General features: G+C 37.5%; 1 protein-coding gene across 6 annotated transcripts in view; it reads right to left on the minus strand.

Moving 5' to 3' along the window:
- The window catches only part of LOC115222454 (neurobeachin), a 322,620-nt gene extending 302,189 nt beyond the window's left edge, over positions 1-20,431 (minus strand). For 3 of the 6 annotated variants that reach the window (XM_036511698.1, XM_036511695.1, XM_036511694.1), the window contains exon 1: positions 19,987-20,431. In XM_036511698.1, the coding sequence (XP_036367591.1) occupies positions 19,987-20,058 (72 nt within the window). In that variant the 5' untranslated portion in view covers positions 20,059-20,431. The remainder of the gene's footprint in view (positions 1-19,986) is intronic. The other 3 variants (XM_036511699.1, XM_036511697.1, XM_036511696.1) reach the window with 1 other exon arrangement.
- Positions 20,432-26,905: the final 6,474 nt, after the last annotated feature.

Here is a 26,905-nt window from a genome sequence, read left to right on the forward strand (position 1 = left end):
TTGTATAACAGTCTTTTTTCATAGCGTTTTTCAGATGGCCAGATAACTGAAGAGATGGTGGTGTGGATTTCCACCTCGGCATCCGAAACTCAGAGTTTTATCTTGGCTACCGAATATTATTTTTGGTTACATATTATTTTTACAGGTATGTATGTATGTAAGTATGTATGTATGCATGCATGCATGCATGCATGCGTGTACCCTTGTCATGACATCACATGGTTATAAGTGAGCATCACCAAAGAAACGATGTTATTTGTTTCTAGTCCTCCATGAAAAACATCTCTAACGACGAAGAATATTATCTTAATTGTAAACAGGAGAGGGTTAGTAACAGGAAGGGTATCGTTCTATAGAAATATGGCAAGCTGGCAGAATCGTTAGCACACCGGGCGAAATGCTTTGCAGTATTTCGTCCGCCACTGCGTTCTGAGTTCAAATTCCGCCGAGGTCGACTTTGCCTTTCATCCTTTCGGGGTCGATAAATTAAGTACCAGTTGCATACTGGGGTCGATGTAATCGACTTAATCCGTTGTCTATCCTTGTTTGTCCCCTCTATGTTTAGCCCCTTGTGGGCAATAAAGAAATAAGATAATATGATAATTGTTAACAATATCTAATAGACAAAAATCCCACACAAATAATAATAATGATGTATTTATATGTGTTTGAATGTGGGTATGTTTGTCTCACTTTGTCTTGATATCATGTAATAGTTGTGAATGAGTGTCATTATCATACAAGCAGTGTCGTTCATCTCCAATATTTTGGAAAAACAAGTCTGGTCATTGCTTGGAAACAGGAAAAGCATCAGGCTGTAGAATAAACCACCTCAAAAAGACTCATACTTATACCAGCAAATGAGAGGAGAAAATGTAGGTAAAAACAATTCTTTTGTCTTCTTTCTTCAAGAACATATTTTTAGTGTTGGTGCATGCATACATACACACACACACACATACATACATACATACATACATACATACATACATATATATATACCGGAGTAAACACATAAATGTGAAACAAGGTGGAAAAAAGAGTACTCAAATACCAGTGGTAGAGTAATATGCTTTATTTAAAGCAGCAGAAAATTCAACAAAACCTGTTACTCTGAGTTTCACTGAAACGTGAAACTCAGAGTAACAGGTTTTGTTGAATTTTCTGCTGCTTTAAATAAAGTATATATATATATATATATATATATATATATATATATATATAATGAGAGAGAAAGAAATGTGAAATTCCTAAGATTCTTTGCTAACCACTAAGACCATTTCTACCTGTCATGCATCAGTTCTATGCAGGTGAGATGCTATAGAAATAGTTGTGGTGCATCATTCAGTGCAGACATGCCTAGTAATGTGACTTGTCAAAAGGTACCTCATTCTTTAATCGGTTTTGCTTATTTCAATTAGAATACATTCTAATCAAATTCCTGTATGCAAATAGCTACAAACAAGTACCAGAATGTATTCCAATCAAAAACAAAAAATGAAACAGAGATTAAAGAACAAGGTATCTTTTGACAGGTCAGCTGATGAAGCACATAATTGTTTGTGCAGCATCTCACCTATGAGGTACCGATGTACAAGGAGTCGAAACAACTGTAGTGAATAATAAATAATTCTCATGAATTCCATTTTCTTTTTCTTTCTCTTTCTCTTTTTCTCTTTTACTTGTTTCAGTCATTTGACTGCGGCCATGCTGGAGAACCGCCTTTAATCGAGCAACTCGACCCCGAGACTTATTCTTTGTAAGCCCAGTACTTATTCTATCGGTCTCTTTTTTGCCGAACCGCTAAGTGACGGGGACGTAAACACACCAGCTCGGTTGTCAAGCAATGCTAGGGGAACAACACAGACACACAACAAACACTATATATATATACATATATACGACAGGCTTCTTTCAGTTTCCGTCTACCAAATCCACTCACAAGGCATTGGTCAGCCCGGGGCTATAGCAGAAGACACTTGACCAAGATGCCACACAGTGGGACTGAACCCGGAACCATGTGGTTGGTTAGCAAGCTACTTACCACACAGCCACTCCTGCGCTCTTTCTTTCACATGTTATAAAGTCTACGGACTCAAAGGAATTCCTAAAGTAAATCAAATGGTATTTAAATCCATGCTGCTGATGATATCAGGTAGCTGAATATAGAGAGCAGGATTTAAACAGCTTACTACAAGGTGTATACCCAAATATAAAAATGTTACTTACATACATACATACATATAAGTATACATACATACATATACACACACACATATATATATATACACCCACACACACATATATACACACAGACACACATACAAAAATATACACATACACATATATACACACACATATATCTTTATATATATAAAACTGAGAATGTGTGTCTGTCTGTCTGTCTGTGTGTTACCCTAAAACTTGAGAACTACACAACCAATTTCATTCAAATTTTACACATGCCTTACTTAGGGTCCATGTAGTTTCATGGGCAAAAAAAATGTTCAACTTCTTGCCTAGAGCGAGCCCATAGCAGTATCATATCTTCTCCACTATTTCAGTATTACATGATAAAAGTTAAACAAAAACATTTCTCTATTTTATGTCAGATGCTTTCACTTTAACAATAAAAATAATAATAACAATTGAATTATATGTAGTAAGTAATATTTAAAATCAAACTAAAGTATAATATAATCGTAACATAACAAAAGTAAAAATACCAATTGGTATAAAATTGCATCAATGATTTGAACTTCAATAAGTGGTTTCACATGAATGGGAATAAATTGAAAATAAAATTAGCTTGCAGAAATGGAATAGCCCAGATGGATAAATAAAAATTAAATTAAAAGACTATTGTCTATAAAGTATACAATGTAGAGAAAAAAGAAGATTTGAACACATGGAGGAAAGCACCTTCGAAAAGTGTCTTGGTGAAACTATGAAAGGTAGCTAATCAGAGGCGGTAAATTCGTCACAATAGAAGCAATGTTCGAGTCAACAGAGCGTGCAAGGGAGTACTTGACTCGAACTTGCAAGGTGGAAATATTTTATTTTTACCTTTATATCTGGGACGTAGGACATCCCGGAAAAAAAATTTTAAATGCCCCCCAAAGTAGAGGTAGGCTGGATTGTAGCCACACTTCTATACAAAAGGGAGGACAAGATATAATTGATCGAAATTACAAGAGACGGCTAACAATTCCAGTCTGTTATATATTTTGAGTATTGTTATCACTAGCGATATCAAGATATAACTTTGTATTTTGCATTTTATGTGTAGATGTATATATATAGATGTACATGTAATATGTACACATATATACATGCACTAGCACTATGACCCAGCAACAACGGGTCTTTAATGCTTGTACATATAAATATACACATATACATATATGTATATACATATATGTATATACATCACACATCATATATATATATATATATATATATATATATATATATATATATATATATATATATATACACACACATACAACTATCTATATAGACATACATACATACATTATTAAGGTGGCTATTCACAATTGAGAACCAAAGGGCAGAAGTGCTTAAGTACAGACAGACAGGCAGATGAAAGGATGAGCTTATATGAACAGAAGACTATGCATGGATATGTTAGTAGAAAGCTCCGAGATGATTAGTAACATCAACCATCAAAGCAGTTTGTCATGGACCAAGAGCTGGATTACTACCTCCCACTTTGACGTTAACATAAAGCTGAAGATCCACAAAAAAGAGAATACCTGTGTTGAACTTTTGAGAAATCTGCAGTTACTCTATCCAGATTACAAGTTCAGGTTTATACCTGTAATTATTGGGGCCCTGGGATACGTAACACACTGCCCAAATAGCAATCTTGAGAAATTAGGCTTCTCAGAACCAGAAAGAAAGCTTATTCGAAGACTACAGATCCAATCCATCACAGGAACTGTAAAAATCTGTAAAACTTTGCAGGAGTTTATCATTTGAATATATGAGCATGTCTAGGTATGTAAGTATATGCATGAGAATACATACATAAAGCAAAACATACAAATCTGCACCTATACATACATACATACATACAAAAATACCCTGTTTCTTGATGTTGAAATTTCAATGAAGGAGCCTTGAATCTAGGTTAGATTCTATTGGCAAAAAATCTTGTACTAAAACTAAACAATGACATACATGTGTGTGTGTGTGTGTGTATGTATAAATATATGTATATATGTATGTATGTATAAATATATGTATGTATGTATAAATATATGTGCAAGCATGTGCTTCTCCTTATCTTGACATTGGATGATAATTGTAAATTAGTGTCATTGTAATACAGGCAGTTTCATTTATTTCCAATATTCTGTGGGAACATGTATGGCTAGGGAAATATTTCTTTACTTGGAAACAGGTGAGGATTGGAAACAAGCATAGAAAATCTGTCTCGATAAACCCTGTCCAAACCATGCACATCTTTTGTGATGTCTGATGAATTTAACACAGCCAAACCTTTCAAAGATAGTCTTACGATTTGTTTAATCATCATTAAACATCTGTAATCCATACTGACATGGATTGGACATATCAATATGTTGAAGTTAGTTAGAGGGCTGCACTGGGCTCCAATGCCTGTTTGGGCAAGGTTTCTACAGCTGATACTCTTCCTAACATCAACCACTTAGCAGAGTGTGTTGGGTACTTTTTCCTGCCATAAACACTAGCAAGGCCACCATGCAGTTCATAAGACTTCAAATCCTGAAGGAAAAGGTTCGTGATAGGAGAGAAGGAGTTAAAGTACGATAGAAGGGGCCAGAGCCGAACTGGTTTCTTGCTGTAGATGAGCTACGTGATTATTCACATTGTAGAAGAGAGCCATGAGAGCAGAGAACCTGAGGGCCACAACTGCCAAACTAAAGAGAACCAGGTGAAAGAGGCAGCAGCAGCAGCAACCACAGCTCTCGTCCCCTTTCACTTGCACCAGATGTGGTAGAGACTGCCACACCAGGAAGTGCAGATAGACCCACCACCTTTTTGTGAGGTTAAAGGATGTTAGAGGAAGAGGAACAGGTAGTTTCCTGCAGAGGAGATACATGGCTCCACCCCACCAGAAAGAAAGGAGAAGGAATGGTGGAAATATAATGTTAAGGTATACCCACAAGGTACAAAAAGGTGGGTAAAAGGACAGAACAAAGAATGGGTGGATGGGTCTTTAATGAAACTTAAATTTTATGAAAGAGAAAGTAAAGTACTAACAAAGACACATAATGAATATTACAGTATTTTTCTGAGACATGGAATGTATATCAAGATTTCTATAAAAGTAATAAAATTGAGAAACATCTTTTCCCCAGGTTAGTTGTTATGATAGCAGTCATTTTTATATGTGATATAGTGGCATAGAATGTTTAATGTAAATGAAGCCATGTAACTAATCTCTCCTGCATATTTCTATACAATCAGTGCCTCTCCTAGAAATAGTTCAACCCTGATGATGTGAATTCTACTCAAATGAATCACAATCAATCCCTCACAATTGAACAAGTTACAAAGCCACGGCCAAATTGAGGTTGTCATGATATGAATTACTTTTTCCAAGGGTGGTGGGATCAGAGCTTTGACCCCTCCATATGTCACTGGACAAATCACAAATATCTCAGATATTGACTGAAAATACAAAACATATATTGAACAATATGAATCATTAGGTTAAGTTTTAACACCCTTCTTAGTTTAAGTTCAGATTTAAAGGCTTATAGTCATGATGGTGTGACCTTCTTTTGGGGTATTCAGTCCCACCTGTGTGTGAGTGTGTGTACAAACATATACACATACATAAGCGGAGGTGTGGCTGTGTGATTTGGAAATTTACTTCACAAGCACGTAATTTCAGATGCAGGTCTATTACGTATTAATATGGACAAGAGTCTTCTATTCAAAGCTGGGCCAACCAGCTAACTGAAGCTTATGAGTGGATTTAGTAAACAGAAATTGAAAGGTGATATGTATATGTATACAAACATATATATATATATATATATCATCATCATCATCATCATCGTCGTTTAACATCTGCTTTCCATGCTAGCATGGGTTGGACCGATTTGACTGAGGTCTGGCGAACCAGACTCCAAGCTGATCTGGCAGAGTTTCTACAGCTGGATGCCCTTCCTACTGCCAACCATTCCAAGAGTGTAGTGGGTGTCTTTACATGCCACCAGCACAAGAGCCAGTCAGGCGGTACTGGCAATGGCCATACTCAAATGGTGTTTTTTACATGCCACCTGCACAGGAGCCAGTCCAGCGGCACTGGCAATGACCTCACTCGAATATTTTTTCATGTGCCACCGGCACAAGTGATAGTAAGGGGACACTGGTAACGATCACGCTCAAATGGTGCTCTTTACATGCCACTGGCAAGGAAGCCAGTTTGCTGCTCTGGCAACAATCACGCTCGGATGGTACTCTTAGCGCTCCACTAGCACAGACACCAGTCATTGAATTTGATTTCGATTTCACTTGCCTCAACAGATCTTCGCAAGCAGAGTTTAATGTCAAATGAAGGAAAGGTATAGAATTCTATGCAGTTGAAATCCAAGCAATCCAATCTATGAAATTATTTTATGTGAAGTGTATAGACCATAAAAGGTCAGGAGATATGAAAGGTGAATATGTTTATTTAACCCTTTGATATCTGTAGGATTACAGCCATTTCGCAGCCTTCATTATGCAATAATAATTTTAGTGTATAGTAAATTATTTTACATGTCTGCACCAATATGCCTGCCATACAATACAATTGTAAAACTACAAATTAATGCAGATATAGAAAGCGAGCTCTTCAGATTGCCAGAATATCATAATTACACCAACACTTCAACTCTGGAAAGGAACTGAATACTTCTAGAAGGTAGCACATTTACAGTTTTCTACAGACCATACATTGTAAGTTCTACTAAGTTATGATCCAAGAAAATCGTTGATGCCATCTTAACATTATGGATAAATACTATGTTATGTGTGAAATAGAGGTCCAGTACATTTTTACCCATTGTTAGGTAGAGCATTATTTGTTCCACTAATAGCATATTTGTAAGTTTAAGCAGAGACTCAGCTTGCCCCTGTTCATGCAGTAACATACCTGAAAGAAGGCAGCCCTCGGGCTATTTGACATTAGGGAGGTTGAGGTCTCTGAGAATAAGTATGTAAAGACTGTCATCTAGGCTGAATACATACATATACATATATATGTATACACATAAAGCAATGTATGCTTACATATATATATATATATATATATATATATATATATATACATATATTCCAGCCCCACCTGATCACTCCCACTCTGTCTTCTAAAATGTGACTAGTCATGTAGCTCCTCAACAGGAAGCAATCTATTCTAGGTAGGCCCTTTTCTCTAATACCCCTCTTTATTCATCTTCTAGCATAAAATTGTTTCCTAGGTGTTTGTAGTCTTGAAAGCTGCATAGCAACCTCACTAGTGCTGGTGCTACATAAAAAGCACACTGTACATGTTGCAAAGTGGTTGATATTAAGAAAGGTATCTAGCTATAGAAACCATGTCTAAGCAGGCACTGGAGCACAATATGGTCTTTGGGCTCAGTAGATCCTGACAAACTGCCCAACCCATACCACCAATGAATGAGGACATTAAATGGGGATGCTGATGATACATATACATACATATATATTAGTTTCTGGGGCACTTTGACATTATCATTTTGAAGGTGCCTTTACAACACTTACAGTAAAATAGTAAAACAAGCATTAATTTTTACATTGTAATGTTTTTTATTTCTTAATTTATACTTTAGTGGTTAAATTCATATTGCATTTACCCTTTTAAAATGGTTTTAGATCAGACTCATATCTGACACATCATGCTGCATGAATTCAAAAAGAGCTCTTCAGCAATAGAAGCAGCAAGAAATATTCATTTTGTCGGCAAGGATGAAGCTTTAAGTGTCTGCACATGTCAACGATTGTTTCGTCAGTTTAGCTCAGTAAGTTTTTATCCCACAGATTACACTCAACATAGACAATGAGCTTTTGTCAATATTGGGCTTCTGAAAGCCACAATCAAGAAAAAAACAAACCAAAACAAACTTCAAGAGAATTGGCAAAACAGTTCAATTCATGTCACATTTCATTCTTAAAACATATTCCTAAAATAATCTTACTGCTTCTCAGCTTAATCAAAGAGTTATCCTCTGCTTGTCTTAAAGAACAGAATTTCTAATAAACTTTTTCCTGGGTAGAATCATCACAAGTGATGAACAGTGGATACCCTATAATCATATCAAACAAAAATGACAATGGTTAGCACCAAATGAAAGAAGGAGAATCCATCCCCAAACTAGGACTACACCCCCAAAAAATAGCCATGTTGTGCGTTTGACATGATACGAAGAGTGTTGTCAATCATGAAGTGTTAAACCAAAGTGAAACGGTTAATGTGGAGAAGCATTGTCCTCAATCAGAAGCGCCATACAAAAATATGCAGAAAAAAAGAAACTGGTCAATCGTTGGTCAATCATGAAGAGGTGTTGCTCATACATCATAATGCAAGACCAAATACTGCCCATGTCACTCAAGAAAAGATTATGAAGGTTTTACCTCATCCTCTTTACTCTCCTGACTATCATCTTTTCAGACCATTGAAACATCATTTAGGTGGAAAACTATTAGGAATTGCGAAGAGGTTGAAAATGATAGAGTGTTCCTTTGCTGTGAAACCTGAGAAATTTTACACTGGAGGAATCAACAATTTACCAAATAGCTGGAACTATGTTATCAATAATGGGAGGAACAATTATGACCAAAGAAGCTTTTGTCCTTTCCTATCTAGAAATGCAACAGAACTTTCCTTCTAACCTACTATATAAATTATATCTATAGCATTATTTGACTGCTGTAATCACCTGAGACCAGAATTGGTGCACAATACAAGTCCCCCACCACCACCACACCTGGAACTGCTTCCATATCTCATTCTCATTGCCATCCCTTCCTGCTTTATTTCCCACTGATCATCACCTCCTTTCTGTGCCTTCAGCTACATCTCTCTCTTTCTCTCATCTACCATACCCTGTCATAACACACCTTCATATTTGTTATCATTCTGAAAACTCCATCATTCCCCACTCTCTATAACCAATTTTTGTACCTCTCCCCCACTGCTCCTACACCTCACACATCATTCCCCATATTTTTTTTTATCCATTCTCCTGCCTGAGACACTTTTCTCTCTCCTATCTTACCCCACCCCCTCTCAATACTGGTATTTCTCAAACAGTTCTTCCACCTTTCTTCATCACTCACTACCCCCATCCTCACCCACCCTACACATCAAATAGTATTTCAAACCTGCGGCATAATTTTTTGTATTCGTCTCATTATTATTTTTTTTAATTTTGTCAATAAATGCATCTTTTTCTACTTTACTTTTTATCTCTTCCAATGCGACTGGTAGTTCCCACGCTACATTGCAGAGAATATTTTTTAATTCAACTTCTGATTTTAATGCTGCTATTACCATATCTTCTAGCGGTTCCTTATACTCTGGAATCAATCACAACAGCCCATCTACATGTCCCAATTTCTTCAAAGGCAAAAATTCCATTTTCAAATCATAATTTAATAAGGTAATCCCCCTGTAATCAATTGGCTGTATGTGTAGGGACACCTTTTTTTTTATCCATATGTTGTTAATAGTGGACCGTGATCTGTCTGCAAGGTAAACTTTCTGTTGTGCAAGAATTTATGAAATTTCTTCACTGCAAAGATAATGGTTAGTGCCTCTTTCTCTATCTGGCAATAATTTTTTTTCATCGATAGTAATGCACGTGTGATCGGTTTTACATTACCATTTTCCAACTTATGCAAGATTACTGCCCTGATCCCAGACTAGCTAGCATCTGATGCTACAATTATTTTTAGTTTTGGATCAAAATGTGCTGGAGATAGCTCTAACATTAACATCTTTTTAATCACTTTGAATTTTTTTTTGGCATTCGTTAGTTCAACATCATTTTATATCTTTTTTCAATAGTTTTTTTAAAGATGCTCTTAGCTCATGCATTTTTGGAATATACCTTTGATAATAATTCGCAAGACCTAGAAAAGTTTGTAAAGTTGTTATATTAGTTGGAGGAAGCATATCTTTGTGTCAGCCCTCAACAGGTCATCTTGTCATCCATTCCTGTCAATAATTTGTCCTAAATACTTAATTTCAGGTAAGAAAAATTCACATTTTGCCTCACTCAATCTGAAACCATAATCTCTTATTTTTTTCAAAAACACACTTTACGTGCTCGACATGCTGATCACAAGATTCACTTTTAATTAATATATCATCCAAGTATGGAACTGCAAATTTACAGTCTGCTAACATTGTATCCATAACCTGTTGAAAAATTACAGGTGCAACTTTTATTCTGAAAGGAAGTCAGTTAAACCAGTATAACCCTTTGTGTGTGTTTATCATTAACAGGTTGGAACATTCTTCATCTATCTGTAGCTGTAAATAAGCTTCTGATAAATCCAGTTTAGGAAAGAGTTTGCCTCCATTAAGCTTGGCAAAAATTTCTTCTCGTCATCACTTATATCTGAACTGTTATAATATCAAACATTCCTGATGTTCTCTTATTACTCTCCAAATGTGTATCTTCAACAAGCACTCCACAATATCTCTATTCAATAATACCTACAACCTGTACACTATGACTGCACATATGACACTCCTCTCAGACTGTTCTGCGTATGCTCATTTATACTAAGCACAGTTCACTTAGACAATCACGGGGGAGTACAGATTCCCCCATACAACAATTATCATCATCATTTAATGTCCATATTCCATGCTGGCATGGGTTGGATGATTTAACAAGGATGTGATGGGTCAATGGATTTCATCATGCTCTAGTGTTTGCATTGGCGTGGTTTCTATGGCTGGATGCACTTCCTAATGCCAACAACTCTACAGAGTGTACAGGGTGCTTTTTGTTGTGCCACTGGCACTATTGAGGTCACCATATAGCTTGCATCTAACATACGGATACGATATCCAAATGTTACATGGGGGTCAAGATATGAGGGAAGAGGTTGGGGGTAGAGGAGCTGCATAGCTACTACACACGTTTAGGAATGAGAATGAATTAGAGGTTATCTCAAAGGAGATAGACAGTGGTGATGAGGTATCCAGGTGGCACCTCATGTAGCAGAGGTAGTAGCAGGTGGGGAGAATGGGTGTTTGCAAGAGTGTACGGGGAGGGGGGGATAAGTGGGAGAGGGAGGTAGGCAACAGCTGTAAAGATAGAGGAAGGGTTGTAGGGAGGGGCTGCATGAGTTGAGGGGGTTGCAGTGATGCTAACAGCTGGATGGTAACGATGGTAGCATTGACAGGGAAATGGTAGGGGTGGAGAAGAGAGATGGTGATGCATTTGGGAAGGGGCTGCAAGGGGTGGAGTAGAGAGATGAAGAGATATAGTGCTTGAGGAGAGATAATTTGGTTGTCTGAGGAGGGTGGGAGAGGGCCACTGCAACATGTAGGTATGAAGAACAAAATAAACGGATGAAGAAGGGCTAACAGGTGCAAGGGTGGCAAGGGGGGGGGAGCTGCAGTGGATAATATGGTGCATGTGATGGTGGTGGGGGACATGAGTGAGATGTTCATATACATATATATATATATATATATATATATATTAGGAAGGGCATCAAGCTGTAGAAAACATACCAAATCAGACTGGAGCCTGGTGCAGCTCTCCAGCTTTGTCCCAGCCTATGTCAGTATGGATAATGAACATTAAATGATGATATATATATATACATACATACATACACACACACACACACATATAAGAAAAAGCAACCAGTACACTTTGTTAAGTGGTTGGTATTAGAAATGGCATCCAACTGTAGAAACCATTCCAATGGAGACATAGAACCCCTGGCGAGGCCTCTGGCTTGTCTGTTCTTGTCAAAGCATCCAACCCATGTCAGCATAGAAAAGAACATTAACTGATGATATGATGATACACACACACACACATGTTGTGTGTGTTTCACATCAAGAATCTTGCAAAACAAATATATATATATATATATATATATATATATAGACAGAGAGAGAGAGAGAGAGAGAGAGAGAGCAGAGATACCTGGCGTTGTCAGTATTACAAGGAATTGAAGAATTAGACTTTTCTGTTATATTTTCTCTAATTAACTGGAATACCTAGGATTCAAATTTCATCAAAATTGCAGGTGAGGGTTCTTTCCCTCTTTACACACCCTAAAAAATTCTAATCATGACACATGTATCACATACTACTGATCTTTATGCGCAGATTCCAAAATTCCAGCTGGAATATATGTTAAAGGATTTTGCTCCTGAAAAATGGAGGTCATTGAGCTCTAAAATGTGGGAGTTAAGGCCTCTATTGGAGAGTGGGCGTCTTAATGTCAACCACAGAAGTTGAATTGTTGAGAATCTTTTTAACTTGGGTCTTATATCTATTATTCGAATTTCTTTGAAATCGGAAATATATGCTCACTGGGTTTGTAAAAGAGAGCAAAGCTACAGGAAACCAAAAGACGAATGATCACAATAAGCAGTCAGCTACCCTACCTTAGTCGTTACCACTCCCAATACAGGTAATAGGCACAGCCCTAAGATGGATTATGGATGTATAGCAATTGGAAGGGCATGACCCAACTCAAATAAACATTAAACAACTGTGTGATGCGAGGGCTAAGGACAAATGAAAATGTCACCTCTGGGGTTTGCAAATGACCACTATACTGATAGGTAAATGGACGGATAAATTTACAATCTATAAATGTCTTTGAATAACCAGTCACTCATCTGGGAAGGCCTTGAAATCAATGTTATCATCTGGGGACTAAGTGTGACCTAGTGATAATAAAAGGACTCAAAGGAGGTCTGCAACCAAATAACTTTACTCAACACTTTGCAACTGAATCAGTGGAGGCAAAGATGCCTCTCATTTACTTGACAATTTATGCACCACATTGCAGAAATCACAATCTACGCACATCTTAAAGCAAACTCTTACACTGATGTACTATTGAATTACAAATAATGCTCATCTTTTATGCTTGGGTGACCCTACAACTTCCAAGAGTACAACTGTATTCATCTTTGCTTAGATAAAACAACTAAACTGTGGGTGTTAAGTCACCATGAAGGGGTCTTTGTAACTTCTAAGAAGACGAAATTTTAGAAATATTACTTCATTTGTGTCTAATATCTATGGTTAAAATTTCATCAACAGCCAAAATATTTGAATTTTCATGGGGGTTATGGCCCTTATGTATAGAATATAATTTCCAAATTTCATAAAGATCCAGTCAGTACTTTAGACCGAGTTTTGGATCACAAAAAATGACTAAAATTTGGGAGTTAAGGCCCCCACAAAGGAGTCTTAGAATGCTCCTGAGAAGTGGAAACTTTGAGAATAATTCTTGATGTGTGTCAATTACCCATGGTTAAAATTTCATCAACATTGAAAATGTATGAATTTTCATGGGGGTTCTGCCCCCTTGAAGCCATCTCAAACCCAAACCAAATATATTGCATTATACCTGCCCTTATGCATTGAATGTAAATTCCAATTATCAAAAGGATCCATTCAGTAATTTTGGTCCATGAAATTGTTTGAAGCACACAGCATTACCCTTCTCACTAGGCTTGGATTTTGTGTTCCAAATTTCATTAGGATAGGTGCAGTAGTTTTTGAATGTATAAGTAGCACACGAACACACATAAAGACATTGACTCTTATATAATAGATATAAATATACACATATACATACACGTAAATATGTGTGTGTGTGTATTATATATATACACAAAAACATAGATTGATAGATACAATTGAGTGGGCATACAAAACTATGAGACACTGCCTAGTGCTTTTTTTTTTATTTTGATAAGCCTGGTACTTATTCTATCAGTTCGTTCTTGTGAAACCAATAAGTTATGGGGATGTAAATAAACGAACAGCAGTTGTGAAGCAGTGATGAGGGAGAAACACAGAGACAAAGACACAAACATACACTTACATATATACAAACATATATATATATATATACACAATTGATTTCTTTGAGTTTCTGTCTACGAAATCCACTGACAAGGCTTTGGTTAGTCTGAGGCTATAGCAGAAGACACAGCCAAGTCACCACACAGTGGGACTGAACCCAGGACCATGTGTTCTGGAACCAAGTTTGTAACCACACAGCCAACCTGCACCTATGTATGTGTGTGTGATGGGTGGGTGTGTATGTGTGTATGGGTGTATATATATATATATATAAATATATATATACATGTATATGTCCCAACCCATGCTAGCATGGAGAACGGACGCTAAATGATGATGATGATGTATATATGTGTATATATATGTGTACATATTACATGTGCATCTATATACATCTACACATATACATGTATACATATACATGTACACATATACATCTATATATATATGTTTATATATACATCTATATATATATATATACATTTGTGCAGATATATACATATATATATATATATCTTTTACTCTTTTATTTGTTTCAGTCATTTGACTGCGGCCATGCTGGGGCACCGCCTTTAGTCAAGCAAATCAACTCCAGGACTTATTCTTTGTAAGCCTAGTACTTATTCTATCGGTCTCTTTTGCTGAACCGCTAAGTGACAGGGACATAAACACACCAGTATCGATTGTCAAGCATTTCTAGGGGGACAAACACAGACACACAAACATATATACATATATATGATAAGCTTCTTTCAGTTTCTGTCTACCAAATCCACTCACAAGGCTTTGGTCGACCCAAGGCTATAGCAGAAGATGCCACGCAGTGGGACTGAACCCGGAACAATATGGTTGGTAAGCAAGCTACTTACCACACAGCCACTCCTGTGCCAATATATACATAATATATATTATATATATGTATGTATGTATGCCAGTATATGTGAGATAATAGTTTCACTTTAATAGTTTCAGTATTAAAGTGAAACTATCTGACATTACAATAGAGAGATGCTATTCTTTCACTTTTGACACCTAATACTGAAAGTGGAGAAGATATGATATTGATCCGGGCTCACACTAGGCAAGAAGTTAAAAAATTTTCTGGCCTATGACACTACATGGATCCCAAGTAAGGCATGTGTAAAATTTGAATGAAATTGGTTGTGTAGTTCTCACAGACAGACACACATTCTCATCTTTATATATATACATGCAGCACTTCCTAAAGTCAGTTTTGCCATGATGGGTAGGTTTTCATGAGAACTTGACTGTCAGAAAAAAAATGATAGCATATACTTACATCATTAAATAATGTATGTATGTATATACTGTCTTGGTTGAACCAGTCTATTGCTACTCTGAGTTTCACCTGTATGAGCACACTTTTACTTGTTTCAGTCATTAGACTGTGGCCATGCTGGAGCACTGCCTTGAAGAATTTTAGTCAAATGTATCGACCCCAGGACTTATTTTCTGAAACCTGGTACTTATTTTGTCTCTTTCGCTAAGCCTCTAAGTTACAGGGATCAATACCAGTTGTCAAGCAGTGTGTCTGTCTCCCAGTGGTGGGGGGACAGACACGCATACAGATATATATATATTATATATATATATATATATACACACAGATATGTGAGTGGACAAATTTATTGGGAGTTACATGTATGGATCAGACTGAAACTGTTTTGATCCGTATGTATTTATGTATGTACGCACATACGTACACACACACACAACAGGCTTCTTTCAGTACCCATCTACCAAATTCATTCACAAGGCGTTGGTCAAAAACAAAGGCTACAGCAGAAGACACTTGCCAAAGGTAATACACAGTGGAACTGAACCCAAAACCATGTGGTTGAGAAGCAAACTCCTGGCCATACAGCCACATCAGTGCCCATATATATTATATATATACATCAAACTAAAGATCAGCATATGTTACTATTAAAGCTGCAAACACAAGTATACACACCTATTATATGTATACATATATATATATATGTGTGTGTGTATGTGTGTGTGTGGTGTATGTATGTATATATATATATAATTACCGGAGTAAACACATAAATGTGAAACAAGGTGGAAAAGAGAGTACTCAAATACCAGTGGTAGAGTAATATGCTTTATTTAAAGCAGCAGAAATTCAACAAAACCTGTTACTCTGAGTTTCAGAATAACAGGTTTTGTTGAATTTTCTGCTGCTTTAAATAAAGTATATATATAATTATAACAATAAGGGTTTTGCAACAAGTTGCTTGACCACATGAACTTGCAAAACCCTTATTGTTATAATTATATAAGTTTTTACCAAATATGGCCCTTTTCCATACCGAAATACTACTAGGTGAAATTTGTTGATTTTATTAAATTAATTATCTTCCACCCTATATCTGTAATATATATATATATATATATATATATATATATATATATATATAATACCGGAGTAAACACATAATGTGAAACAAGTGGGAAAAGAGAGTACTCAAATACCAGTGGTAGAGTATATTTGCTTTATTTAAGCAGCAGAAATTCAACAAAACCTGTTACTCTGAGTTTCAGAATAAGGTTTTGTTGAATTTTCTGCTGCTTTAAATAAAGTATATATTAATTATAACAATAATGGTTTTGCAACAAGTTGCTTGACCACATGAACTTGCAAAACCCTATTGTTATAATATATAAGTTTTTACCAAATATGGCCCTTTTCCATACCGAAATACTACTAGGTGAAATTTGTTGATTTTATTAATTAATTATCTTCCACCCTATATCTGTAATATATATATATATATATATATATATATATATATATATATATATATATATATATGGGTTGGTTGCTTGTTATGACTGGTCAGAGAGTAACTACTTGACCATTGGCTTTGCACCTATAAAGTACTTAGCTGTATAGAGAACTCATCAGACTCAAATAGCCGATCCCACTGACAGGTGGGAGAAAAGAAATGATGTTTATTCAGTTAACTGAATATTATGCTAATCAGTTGATAGCCTGGATTATAATTATCCCTTCAAATTTTATACATACATGTTTCCTTTTGCTTGTTTCAGTCATTAGACTGCGGCCATGATGAATTTTTAATCAAATCCTTATTGATCTCTTGCTAAACTGCTAAGTTATAGGGACATAAACACACCAACACTGGTTGTCAAGCAGTGGGGTGGGGTGGGGGGGACAAACAAACAAATACACACACACACATAAATATATGAGATGAAATTCTTTCCATCTACATTCACAAGGCTTTGGTTGGTCCAAGGTGCCATGCAGTTGGACTCAACTTAGAACTTAACTACAAGCTTCTTACCTCACAGCCATACCTGCACCTGTGTGTGTGTATATATATGCCAGAGCGGCTAATTGGCTTCCGAGCCGGTAGCATGTAGGAGGCACCATTCAAGCAGGATCGTTACCAGCATCGCCTCACTGGCACCTGTGCCGTTGGCACGTGTAAAAAAGATTCGAGCGAGGTCGTTGCCAGTACTGCCTGACTGGCCCCGTGCCGGTGGCACATAAAAGCACCCACTACACTCTCGGAGTGGTTGGCATTAAGAAGAGCATCTAGCTGTAGAAACTCTGCCAGATCAAGACTGGAGCCTGGTGCAGCCATCTGGTTCGGCAGCCCACAGTCAAACCGTCCAACCCATGCTAACATGGAAAGTGGACGTTAAACGACGATAATGATGATGGTGATACATATATATACAGATGCAGACACCAAACATCAGCATTAATCAACAGAAGACAGCAAGCTGGCAGAACTGTTAGCACGCTGGACAAAATGCTTAGCAGTATTTCACCTGTCACTATGTTCTGAGTTCAAATTCAGCCAAGATCGACTTTGCCTTTCATCCTTTTGGGATCGATAAATTGAGCACCAGTGAAACACTGGGGTCAATATAATGAACAAGTCCTCTCCCACCAAATTCCAGATCCTGTGCCTTTCGTAGAAAGGATTATTAATCAACGGAACTTGATTAATAAAAACAAGGGAAGAGAATTACATGCATGGCACTTATGAGACATAAGTATGTGTATGGTCATTTACACATCATACTGAAAGTAAATACACCACTACTGGCAAAATTTACTGTGCAGTTTTGACTAGAGATACTTCCTGTGGATGCGCTGTTTTGAAAACACAATATATAATGCATATTTCAACAGGCTATATCCATAGGTAATATTATCTCCAGATGAATACTGCAGTCAAATTTCGCTTTACATAAGTATAATGCATAAATGGTGATTTTAATAAAATAATATTTCTGTTGCATATAATGGATTTTTTATTCTGCTGGGCAAGTACTTGCAACATCAGCAATCGTTTATTCATAGCTAGCATATATATATATATCAATGATGATGGATTTTGTCTAAGCATGTTGGCTGTCAGTACACATTATTGATAATGCTCAATGAGACAGAAATACATTTAATGTCCTCATTCACCACTGTCGGGATGAGTTCCATCTTTGATATACACATATTGTGTTTTTAAACATAGTGTGTTCATAAGAGATGTCTCTGGAGGCAAAATCCACAGTAAATTTTACCTATTACAATATATTCATTTCTAGTATGATATATAAATGACTATTTTCATCTAATACTCATTCTGTTGCATATAACAGCTTATATACGTGTGTGTGTATGTGTCTAATATACAGACTAGCTATACACATACACATTTTTAATGCACTATACACGTGTGTATATGTGTGTGTGTGTGTGTTTACACTTGAAACTAAAGATATCAAATTTTTATCATTTGGCAGAAATTAGTGATCATCGAGGCCAAAAGCTTCGTGTATATCACTTATCAAACATATATATATGCACTGCACGAGTACGCATACAGGTGTGTGTGTGAGAGAGAGAGAAAGAGTGTGTGTGTGTGTGTGTACATATACGTGTGCATATGTAATCCTAAAACTAAAAGATTGCCATATTATTTTTATTAATCAGTGAAACTTACAAAGTGACACAGGAGCCGAAAGCTTCTTACAGGGCATTTATCAAACATGTGTGTGCGTGCGCGCGCGCGTGTATATATACATACACACACTCAACACATTACCGATGTATATAACTTTCAAAGTGACCCAAAAGCAAGAGTTCCGTGCAAGGCATGTGTGTATTTCATGTTTCACTTGTTTCGGTCATTAGAATGCGGTCATGACGGGGAATGGAAGTACTTTAGTCGGACAAATCGACATAATTTATCGGTGTCTCTTGCCGACTTGCTACGGGTATCATAAACAAACCAACACCGGTAATCAAACCTTGGTGGGAGAGAAATACAACTCACACACACACATACACGACGGGTTTCCTTCAATTTCCTTCTACCAAATCCACTCACAAGTCTTCGGTCGGGATCATAATAGAAGACACTTACACCAGGTACCACACAATGCGACTGAACCCAAAATCACATGGTTGAGAAGCAAGCTTATTAACCACACAGCCACGCCTATATGTATGTGTGTGTGTATACAACTAAAGATTGTCATATTCCTATCGGCTAACATACGCAGTGTCCCAAAGGCCGAGAGTTTCGTCCATATCACTTATCAAACATTCGTGTGCGTATATGATGTATATATACATATATAATTACATATACGCATGCATTCAACACAGTACACTAAACATATGCACTCGCACACACACAAACATACATATACTCAACACACGCATAGTATACATGTGTGTGTGTGTGTGTGTGTGTGTGTGTGTGTGTGAATAGATGCATGGATGTATAAACTCCGACAACCCAAAGCTCACAAGTATAACACACACGCACGCAGCCAGCAAAAAGTACATCAAAATAATGGGAAAGCTTCGTCTCACCAGGTGTAAAACTCCGTCAACGACATCCTTGTTGCTGACTGAAGTAGATTCGCCCCTCAACAACGCCTTCATCAACTCCTTGACTCGAACGAGGGTCTCTTTGTCGCCAGAAGCTGCTGTATTATCGTCCAATGACCCTGGAAGGCTTCCAGTGCTTCTTTTTTGTCAACCTCTGTCATTTTGGATCGCCGGAGGGTTCAGAGGTTGGGACAAAAGGGGGTGGGGTACACGATATATATATATACAGATATATATACGTATGTATGAGTATATATATGTATATATATATGTGTGTATGTATATATATGTATATATATATACACTTGAATGTATATGATTTAGTAGGACATTTTTGTTACTCCAGGTAAGCTGTATATCATCCACTTCCGGTTTTGCTATGGGTCTTACGGAGTGAATAAATGTACTTGTGCTGTTACTACAGGTAAGCTATATAATTATACTGTGTGAGTGGTGTATGTATATACGTATGAGTATGTGTATACATATATGAAAATATATATATATGTATGTTTATATATATGTATACAAATATATATATATATATATAAATATATATATATATATATAAATATATATATATATATATACTTTATATATATGATTTAGTAAAACATTTTTGTTGCTCCAGGTAAGCTGTATATAATCCACTTCCGGTTTGGCTATGACCTGACGGAGTGAATGAAGCTACAGGTAATATATCTATAAGTATATATATATATATGTATACATATATATATACATATATCATCAACAACCGGTTTTTTGATAAATTTTTACGGTGTGACTGAAGCTACAGGTATGCTTTCTGCATCTCTCTCTCTCTCCCTCTCTTTATCTATCTATCTATCTATCTTCTCTCTTCCCCCTCTCTCTCTTTCTCTTTCTCTCTCTCTCGCTCTTTCTTTCTATATATATGTATATATATATATATATATATATAATGTACTTCCGGCTTTGCTTGCTATGGGCTTACGAAGTGAATGAAATATTTGGCGTGGGTTGTGTAATAAAGTATATATTTATATATATATATATATATATATATATATATATATATTATACAAATATTATATATATATATATATATATATATAATATATATATATATATATATATATATACTTTATATATATGATTTAGTAAAACATTTTTGTTGCTCCAGGTAAGCTGTATATAATCCACTTCCGGTTTGGCTATGACCTACGGAGTGAATGAAGCTACAGGTAATATATCTATAAGTATATATATATATATGTATACATATATATATACATATATCATCAACAACCGGTTTTTTGATAAATTTTTACGGTGTGACTGAAGCTACAGGTATGCTTTCTGCATCTCTCTCTCTCTCCCTCTCTTTATCTATCTATCTATCTATCTTCTCTCTTCCCCCTCTCTCTCTTTCTCTTCTCTCTCTCTCGCTCTTTCTTTCTATATATATGTATATATATATATATATATATATATATGTACTTCCGGCTTTGCTTGCTATGGGCTTACGAAGTGAATGAAATATTTGGCGTGGGTTGTGTAATAAAGTATATATTTATATATATATATATATATATATATATATATATATTTATACACACACACACACACCACACACGTAAAATAGAGAAAAGGAGGTGGAGAAAGAGAAGAGAGAAATGACAGTTGCTCAACAGATATGCGTTAATTTAGTTTCTATTTGTCGGGCAGCTGCACTTTGATCGACTGCTATAATGGTGAAAGAGAGAGCGAACAAGAGAACTACTTGAGCTACTATAAAATGTATGATCGATGTGGAAAAGTTGAAATTGCCCCACTTTCCTTTCACTAACAACTATTCAGGTTCCCTTCCTTTGCTGCGATTCAAAATCTCGCATTATAAAAAAAAAAAAAAGATTATCTGCAATAATAATGATTTTTTTTTTTTGATGGGGGGGTGCTTTTGCACCAGGGCGACTGATAAAGGGGACAATACAGAAACGAATGTGAAGCGTTGGGTTTTTGCATAGCATGGAATGATAAAGAGTGAAAAGTATACACGGTATGCAGCATAAATAAAAGAAAATAAGTGTATAAAGTATACATCAGTAAAAAATATATATATAAAGGCGATAGTTATGTGATCCTCTTGATACAGGAGCACTGCTAGGGCCGATCGAGGAATCCCACCATTCAAGACCTCAATGAACATCAATAATATGTGTTCCCTTCAATTTCTGTTCTCCGACTCACAGGTCTATACTTAGAGCGGTGCCAGCCACTCTTGCCCTTTCAGTAAATTCACTCGAGTACAGTACCCCGCTCACCACCTGCACTTGCCATTTCAAGTGAAATTTGGAAAAGTCGCTACGGGCTCTACAAAAGGGGACTGTCTCTGTCTCCCTTCCTTTCAGCCTCGTCCACCAGACAACCTCTCTTGCCATAGCTACCAGACAAAGGGAAATCTGCTCTACCTGCCCAGTTAAAGAAGGACAGCGGGACAATCCTCATTATGGACTTGACCGATAGACGGATCTGTCCAGCAGCAGGTCAACATCCCTCGGATACTGAACGAGAGCGTGTATAACGGTTTTATCGCTCTGCGGTACACCTCGGACAAGCCCGACGTGCCTGTAGAGTTTACATCGAATCGGTAACGCCTCTTTGCAGCACTATCAGGCTTAGAACTTCTGGAAATTTTCCATGGTAGTTCTCGATAGAAAAGTCCTTCAGTTTGTTTTCGTCGACGCCCAGTGTCTCTCCAAGAACGTCATTAGATTTTCCCGCCACTAATTCTCTAAAGATTGCTAAAGTGAGACATTCACTGATTCCATTGCGCGACTGACTATAAGCACTTGAAGACATTCTTGGTACTAGACGCAATTTGGGTTTTTCATTCAAGGAAACGAGCATCATTGTTCGTCACCTCGTCCAGGTTCTTATTCATCTGTAGGTCAGGCCCGAACCAGACATCGAGCAGGTTAACTGGTCCATCAGTTTAGCAACCAACGACTTTCTTCTCCAGGTGCCCGGCTACAAACCTATCGACTAGGTGTTAATCTTGACCCCCTCCCCAACCGAGTCGTATCCTTCAGAATGGTGCTGACCGTCACCACTTCGGAGCCGTCCGACACCATGACGTTTACAACGTCTACGAACACTGACACTGCTCTCGCGAGTTCCAGTTGAAAAGGGATGCCATTCAACTGTTCCAACTTCTGCAGCAGTGGCATGAGTGCCAGGACGTACGGACTGAGTGTACAATTCAAAACGATTCCGATAGGTGACCATTTACTTTCACCACTGAGCAGTTGCCGCTGTACTTTGCAGCAGTCTAACCTCTGAAAATCGGTCCAAGCCCGACCGATTTTCAAGACGGCTTTAGATTGGACTAATCATTCCCACTGTAGTCAGCTTTCGTCCCAGCCCTCTCCACGATGCATTGTATAAGGTGAAGATTGTCGAAGATATAACTTCTGAACCACGCGTGTTTGGGCTTTCCCAACCAGACCACCTACAATCCCCGACTTTTTCGCTAACTCCTTAGCCAAAATCTTAAATTCTGTGTTTAGCAGGGTTATGAACCGAAAATACCTACCACTATCAACAACAACAATGATGATGATGATTTCTTTATCAACCACAAAGGGCTTTCATTAAGAAAAATATTAAGATCGGAACAGGATAAAACATTGAATGTGTGTGTGTGTGTGTATGTGCATGACGGCTGGTGTAAGGGTTTTGTGTGTAAACAGGTTTAACATTTTTTTTTTAAATAGTAATAAAAAGTAGTAATAAAATCAATTAGGAGGAAACATTCGAGGGCTGCTTACGGGGGGAAAAAACCTAAAACCTCTGATGCCCTAACTTCTGGGGTGGGTACCTTTTCTCTGTTCTTTATCTCCGATTTACAAGCGTATGCTCAGAGCAGACCCGTTCAGTCGCCTTACAACAAAATGGCTCGAAGGTAACGCTTCGCTCTTCACCTTTATTTCCCTCTTCAAATTGATGAGCGATTGGCCAAAGAGGTAAGTATTTGTCTTCAGCCTTTCAATCTCGTCAACCATACAACCGCTTTCGCCATGGCCACCAGGCATATAAAAACTACGTGTCCTTCCCGATTAAAAGAAGGCAGCAAGGAGATCTTCTCGATGAATTCAGTTGATATACGGATCTGTCCCATGTGCGTCAACAAGTCTTCGACATAAATCCTGTCAACAATGCTCGGGCATTGTACAAATGGTGTAGGACAGTTCGTTGCCCTACGTACATCTCGGATTTGTTCGGCTGACAGCACTTCCGTACCTTATTGTATACAGAGTTCAGTGTACACTACAGTTCATCAGAAAGAGTTAACGAAAGGGGCAAGAATCAGTATTGTCTCTAAGCGTCTGCACCTCCAAGTTTTCTAGTCCTTTACTAGTTGTATATATACAAATTTTACAGAATCTTTCCACTTTCCAATTCCTTAGCTAAGATGGTTCTTCTTCTTCTTCTTCTTCATCATCGTCGCCGTCGTTGTCGTAGTTTGATGTCCATATTACAAACTGGCATGGGTTAGATGGTGGTCTGATAGGATCCACTGTGGTCCAGTGTCTGCTTTCTCGCGGTTTCTACCACGGGATACCCTTCCTACACCTACCACGAGCACTAGTGAAGTTGCTATGTAGCTTGCATGAATTCAAGTACCAGAGGCGGGGGCTCTACGCTAAAAGATGTTAGAGCATAAGGAGTTAGAGTACAGAACAAAGCAGAAAAGGTACCCTGCTACTCACATTGTAGGAGAGTGTGTAAGGTTAGACTGAAGGTTAGGGTTGTTTGGTTACACGAGACCCAAATGGTCCGAATTATGCATCGTACTTCAATGTCTGCTTTGACAGCTTCTATGGTTGGGTGTTCTTTTTTAAGAACTTTATATCATGTACTGAGTGATTTTTAGGTCACCATGCAGCATGCAAGACCAAGATCTTCTTTGGTTGCGTGGGACTAGAGTGAAAAGGGAAGTTGCTTTAAACAATAGGGTGAAGGGTTAAAGTATAAAGGAAGGGACCAGAACAGAACAGGTTTCTTTTTGTGGAAAGGACAAATGACTGTTCACATTATAGAAGAGAAGGTGGAAGTGATCAGGACGGAGCTAGAAAGAGACAGAAATAGGATTCGTGGGGTGCTAGAATAGATCCTCAAGATACAAGGTGGGTAGGAGTTCAAGGGGACAAGAGAACAGGCGGAACAGAAGAACGGAGGGACAGGAGACGCTGCAAAAGGGTATGGGAGAGTGAGTGATGATTAGAGACAAGTAATGGGTGCTGTGTCCTGTAATTACAACATCCAAGGGTATTTGGCTGTTGTTTCTAGTATGAAGAATGATCATGATTAGTATGAAGGATGATCACATAAGGTATATATGAGCAACCCACAGCCCCATGACTTTCTGAATAGCCTAACGAAAAATTATCTTGGGGTCTGATGATGTGTCATGTCTTAGAATTCTTATAAATGCTTCGTAAAATGGCCTTCCTCTTTCATTTAAAGAAATGACTCAAATTTGAGGGCATTTGGCTGTTGTGTTTAGTACGAAAAACGACCATATTTAGGACTTTCTTTTATAAATGCTTCATAAAGTGTCCTCTAATTTTTATATAATATAATAGACTTATTGTATATAGGGCTCAGGCGTACTTCAGCTCATCGGAAATAGAATATGCACAAGAAGTGAACAGCGAATAAGTCTTAAAGAAGGGGGAAAACGAGAGTAGGGGACATCAGGTGTACTGTTGACGAATTTCAGGAAGCATGGGAGTTTTGAAGGATGTAGTATCCCGACAGCTAACAACTTGAAGCAGGTAGTTTATTCCATTCTTCAGCAATTCTGACTGAAAAATGTTTCCGAAAGTCATGGATGTTCTGTTGTTTTTGTTTTGTTTTTTTTTTTTAATTTTGTAACCATGTGCACGGGTGTTAGACATGTGGAATTCCAAAAGGTGTCCAAGTTTGTTGTTTGGAAAAATGGTGGACAATTTTGTGGGTGTCTACCAAGTCAGTTGCCAGATGTCAGAGCTTCAATGTACCCGTACCCAGGAAAAAAAGACGTTCAGAATATGATAGATGCCTGACTGCGGGTATTCATCTTGTTGCAAGTTTCTGAACAGAGATTGATTTGCTGAGCAAGATAGGGGTTCCAGACTAATGATAGAAACTCTAAGTGTGGGTTTACCATAGTCTTATACAGCTTTGAACGGACTGCTTGAGAGCGGCTGGCAAAGGTCTTCCTGAGTGGTGCTAAAACACCGGAAACCTTCTTGACAATTTTAGAGATATGGTTCGTCCAACGCACATTACTTACTGTTGACAATAATACCTAGATCACGTTGACCAACAGAATTCTTAAGATTGGTATTGTTGAGAGAAAAGGCGGCGAGCTGACAGAAACGTTAGCACGCCGGGCGAAATGCGTAGCCGTATTTCGTCTGCCGTTACATTCTGAGTTCAAATTCCGCCGAGGTCGACTTTGCCTTTCATCCTTTCGGGGTCGATAAATTAAGTACCAGTTTTGCACTGGGGTCGATATAATCGACTTAATCCGTTTGTCTGTCCTTGTTTGTCCTCCCTATGTTTAGCCCCCTGTGGGTAGTAAAGAAATAGGTATTGTTGAGAGAGTATGTAAAAGCTGGGCTTTTCCTCCGAAGATGCTTGGTGACGGGGCACTTGTTCACAACTAGCTTTAGTTACATTGTGTCCAGGTCTGATTGCAGGAAAGATCTATAGCGTATAGGATCTGTTCTTTTTATCTCAAGCTACACCTTTGATGTCATCTGCATATTTCAACATCGTAACATTCTTCAAGTTGGTGTCTGTGTCACGCACCAAACAAAAGGAATTCTGTTCTTGGATAAGTTGCAGTCTGGGTGGGTTTTGAAGAATT

This window comes from Octopus sinensis, linkage group LG20 (genome assembly GCF_006345805.1).
Source record: "Octopus sinensis linkage group LG20, ASM634580v1, whole genome shotgun sequence".
NCBI classification, from domain to species: Eukaryota; Metazoa; Mollusca; class Cephalopoda; order Octopoda; family Octopodidae; genus Octopus; species Octopus sinensis.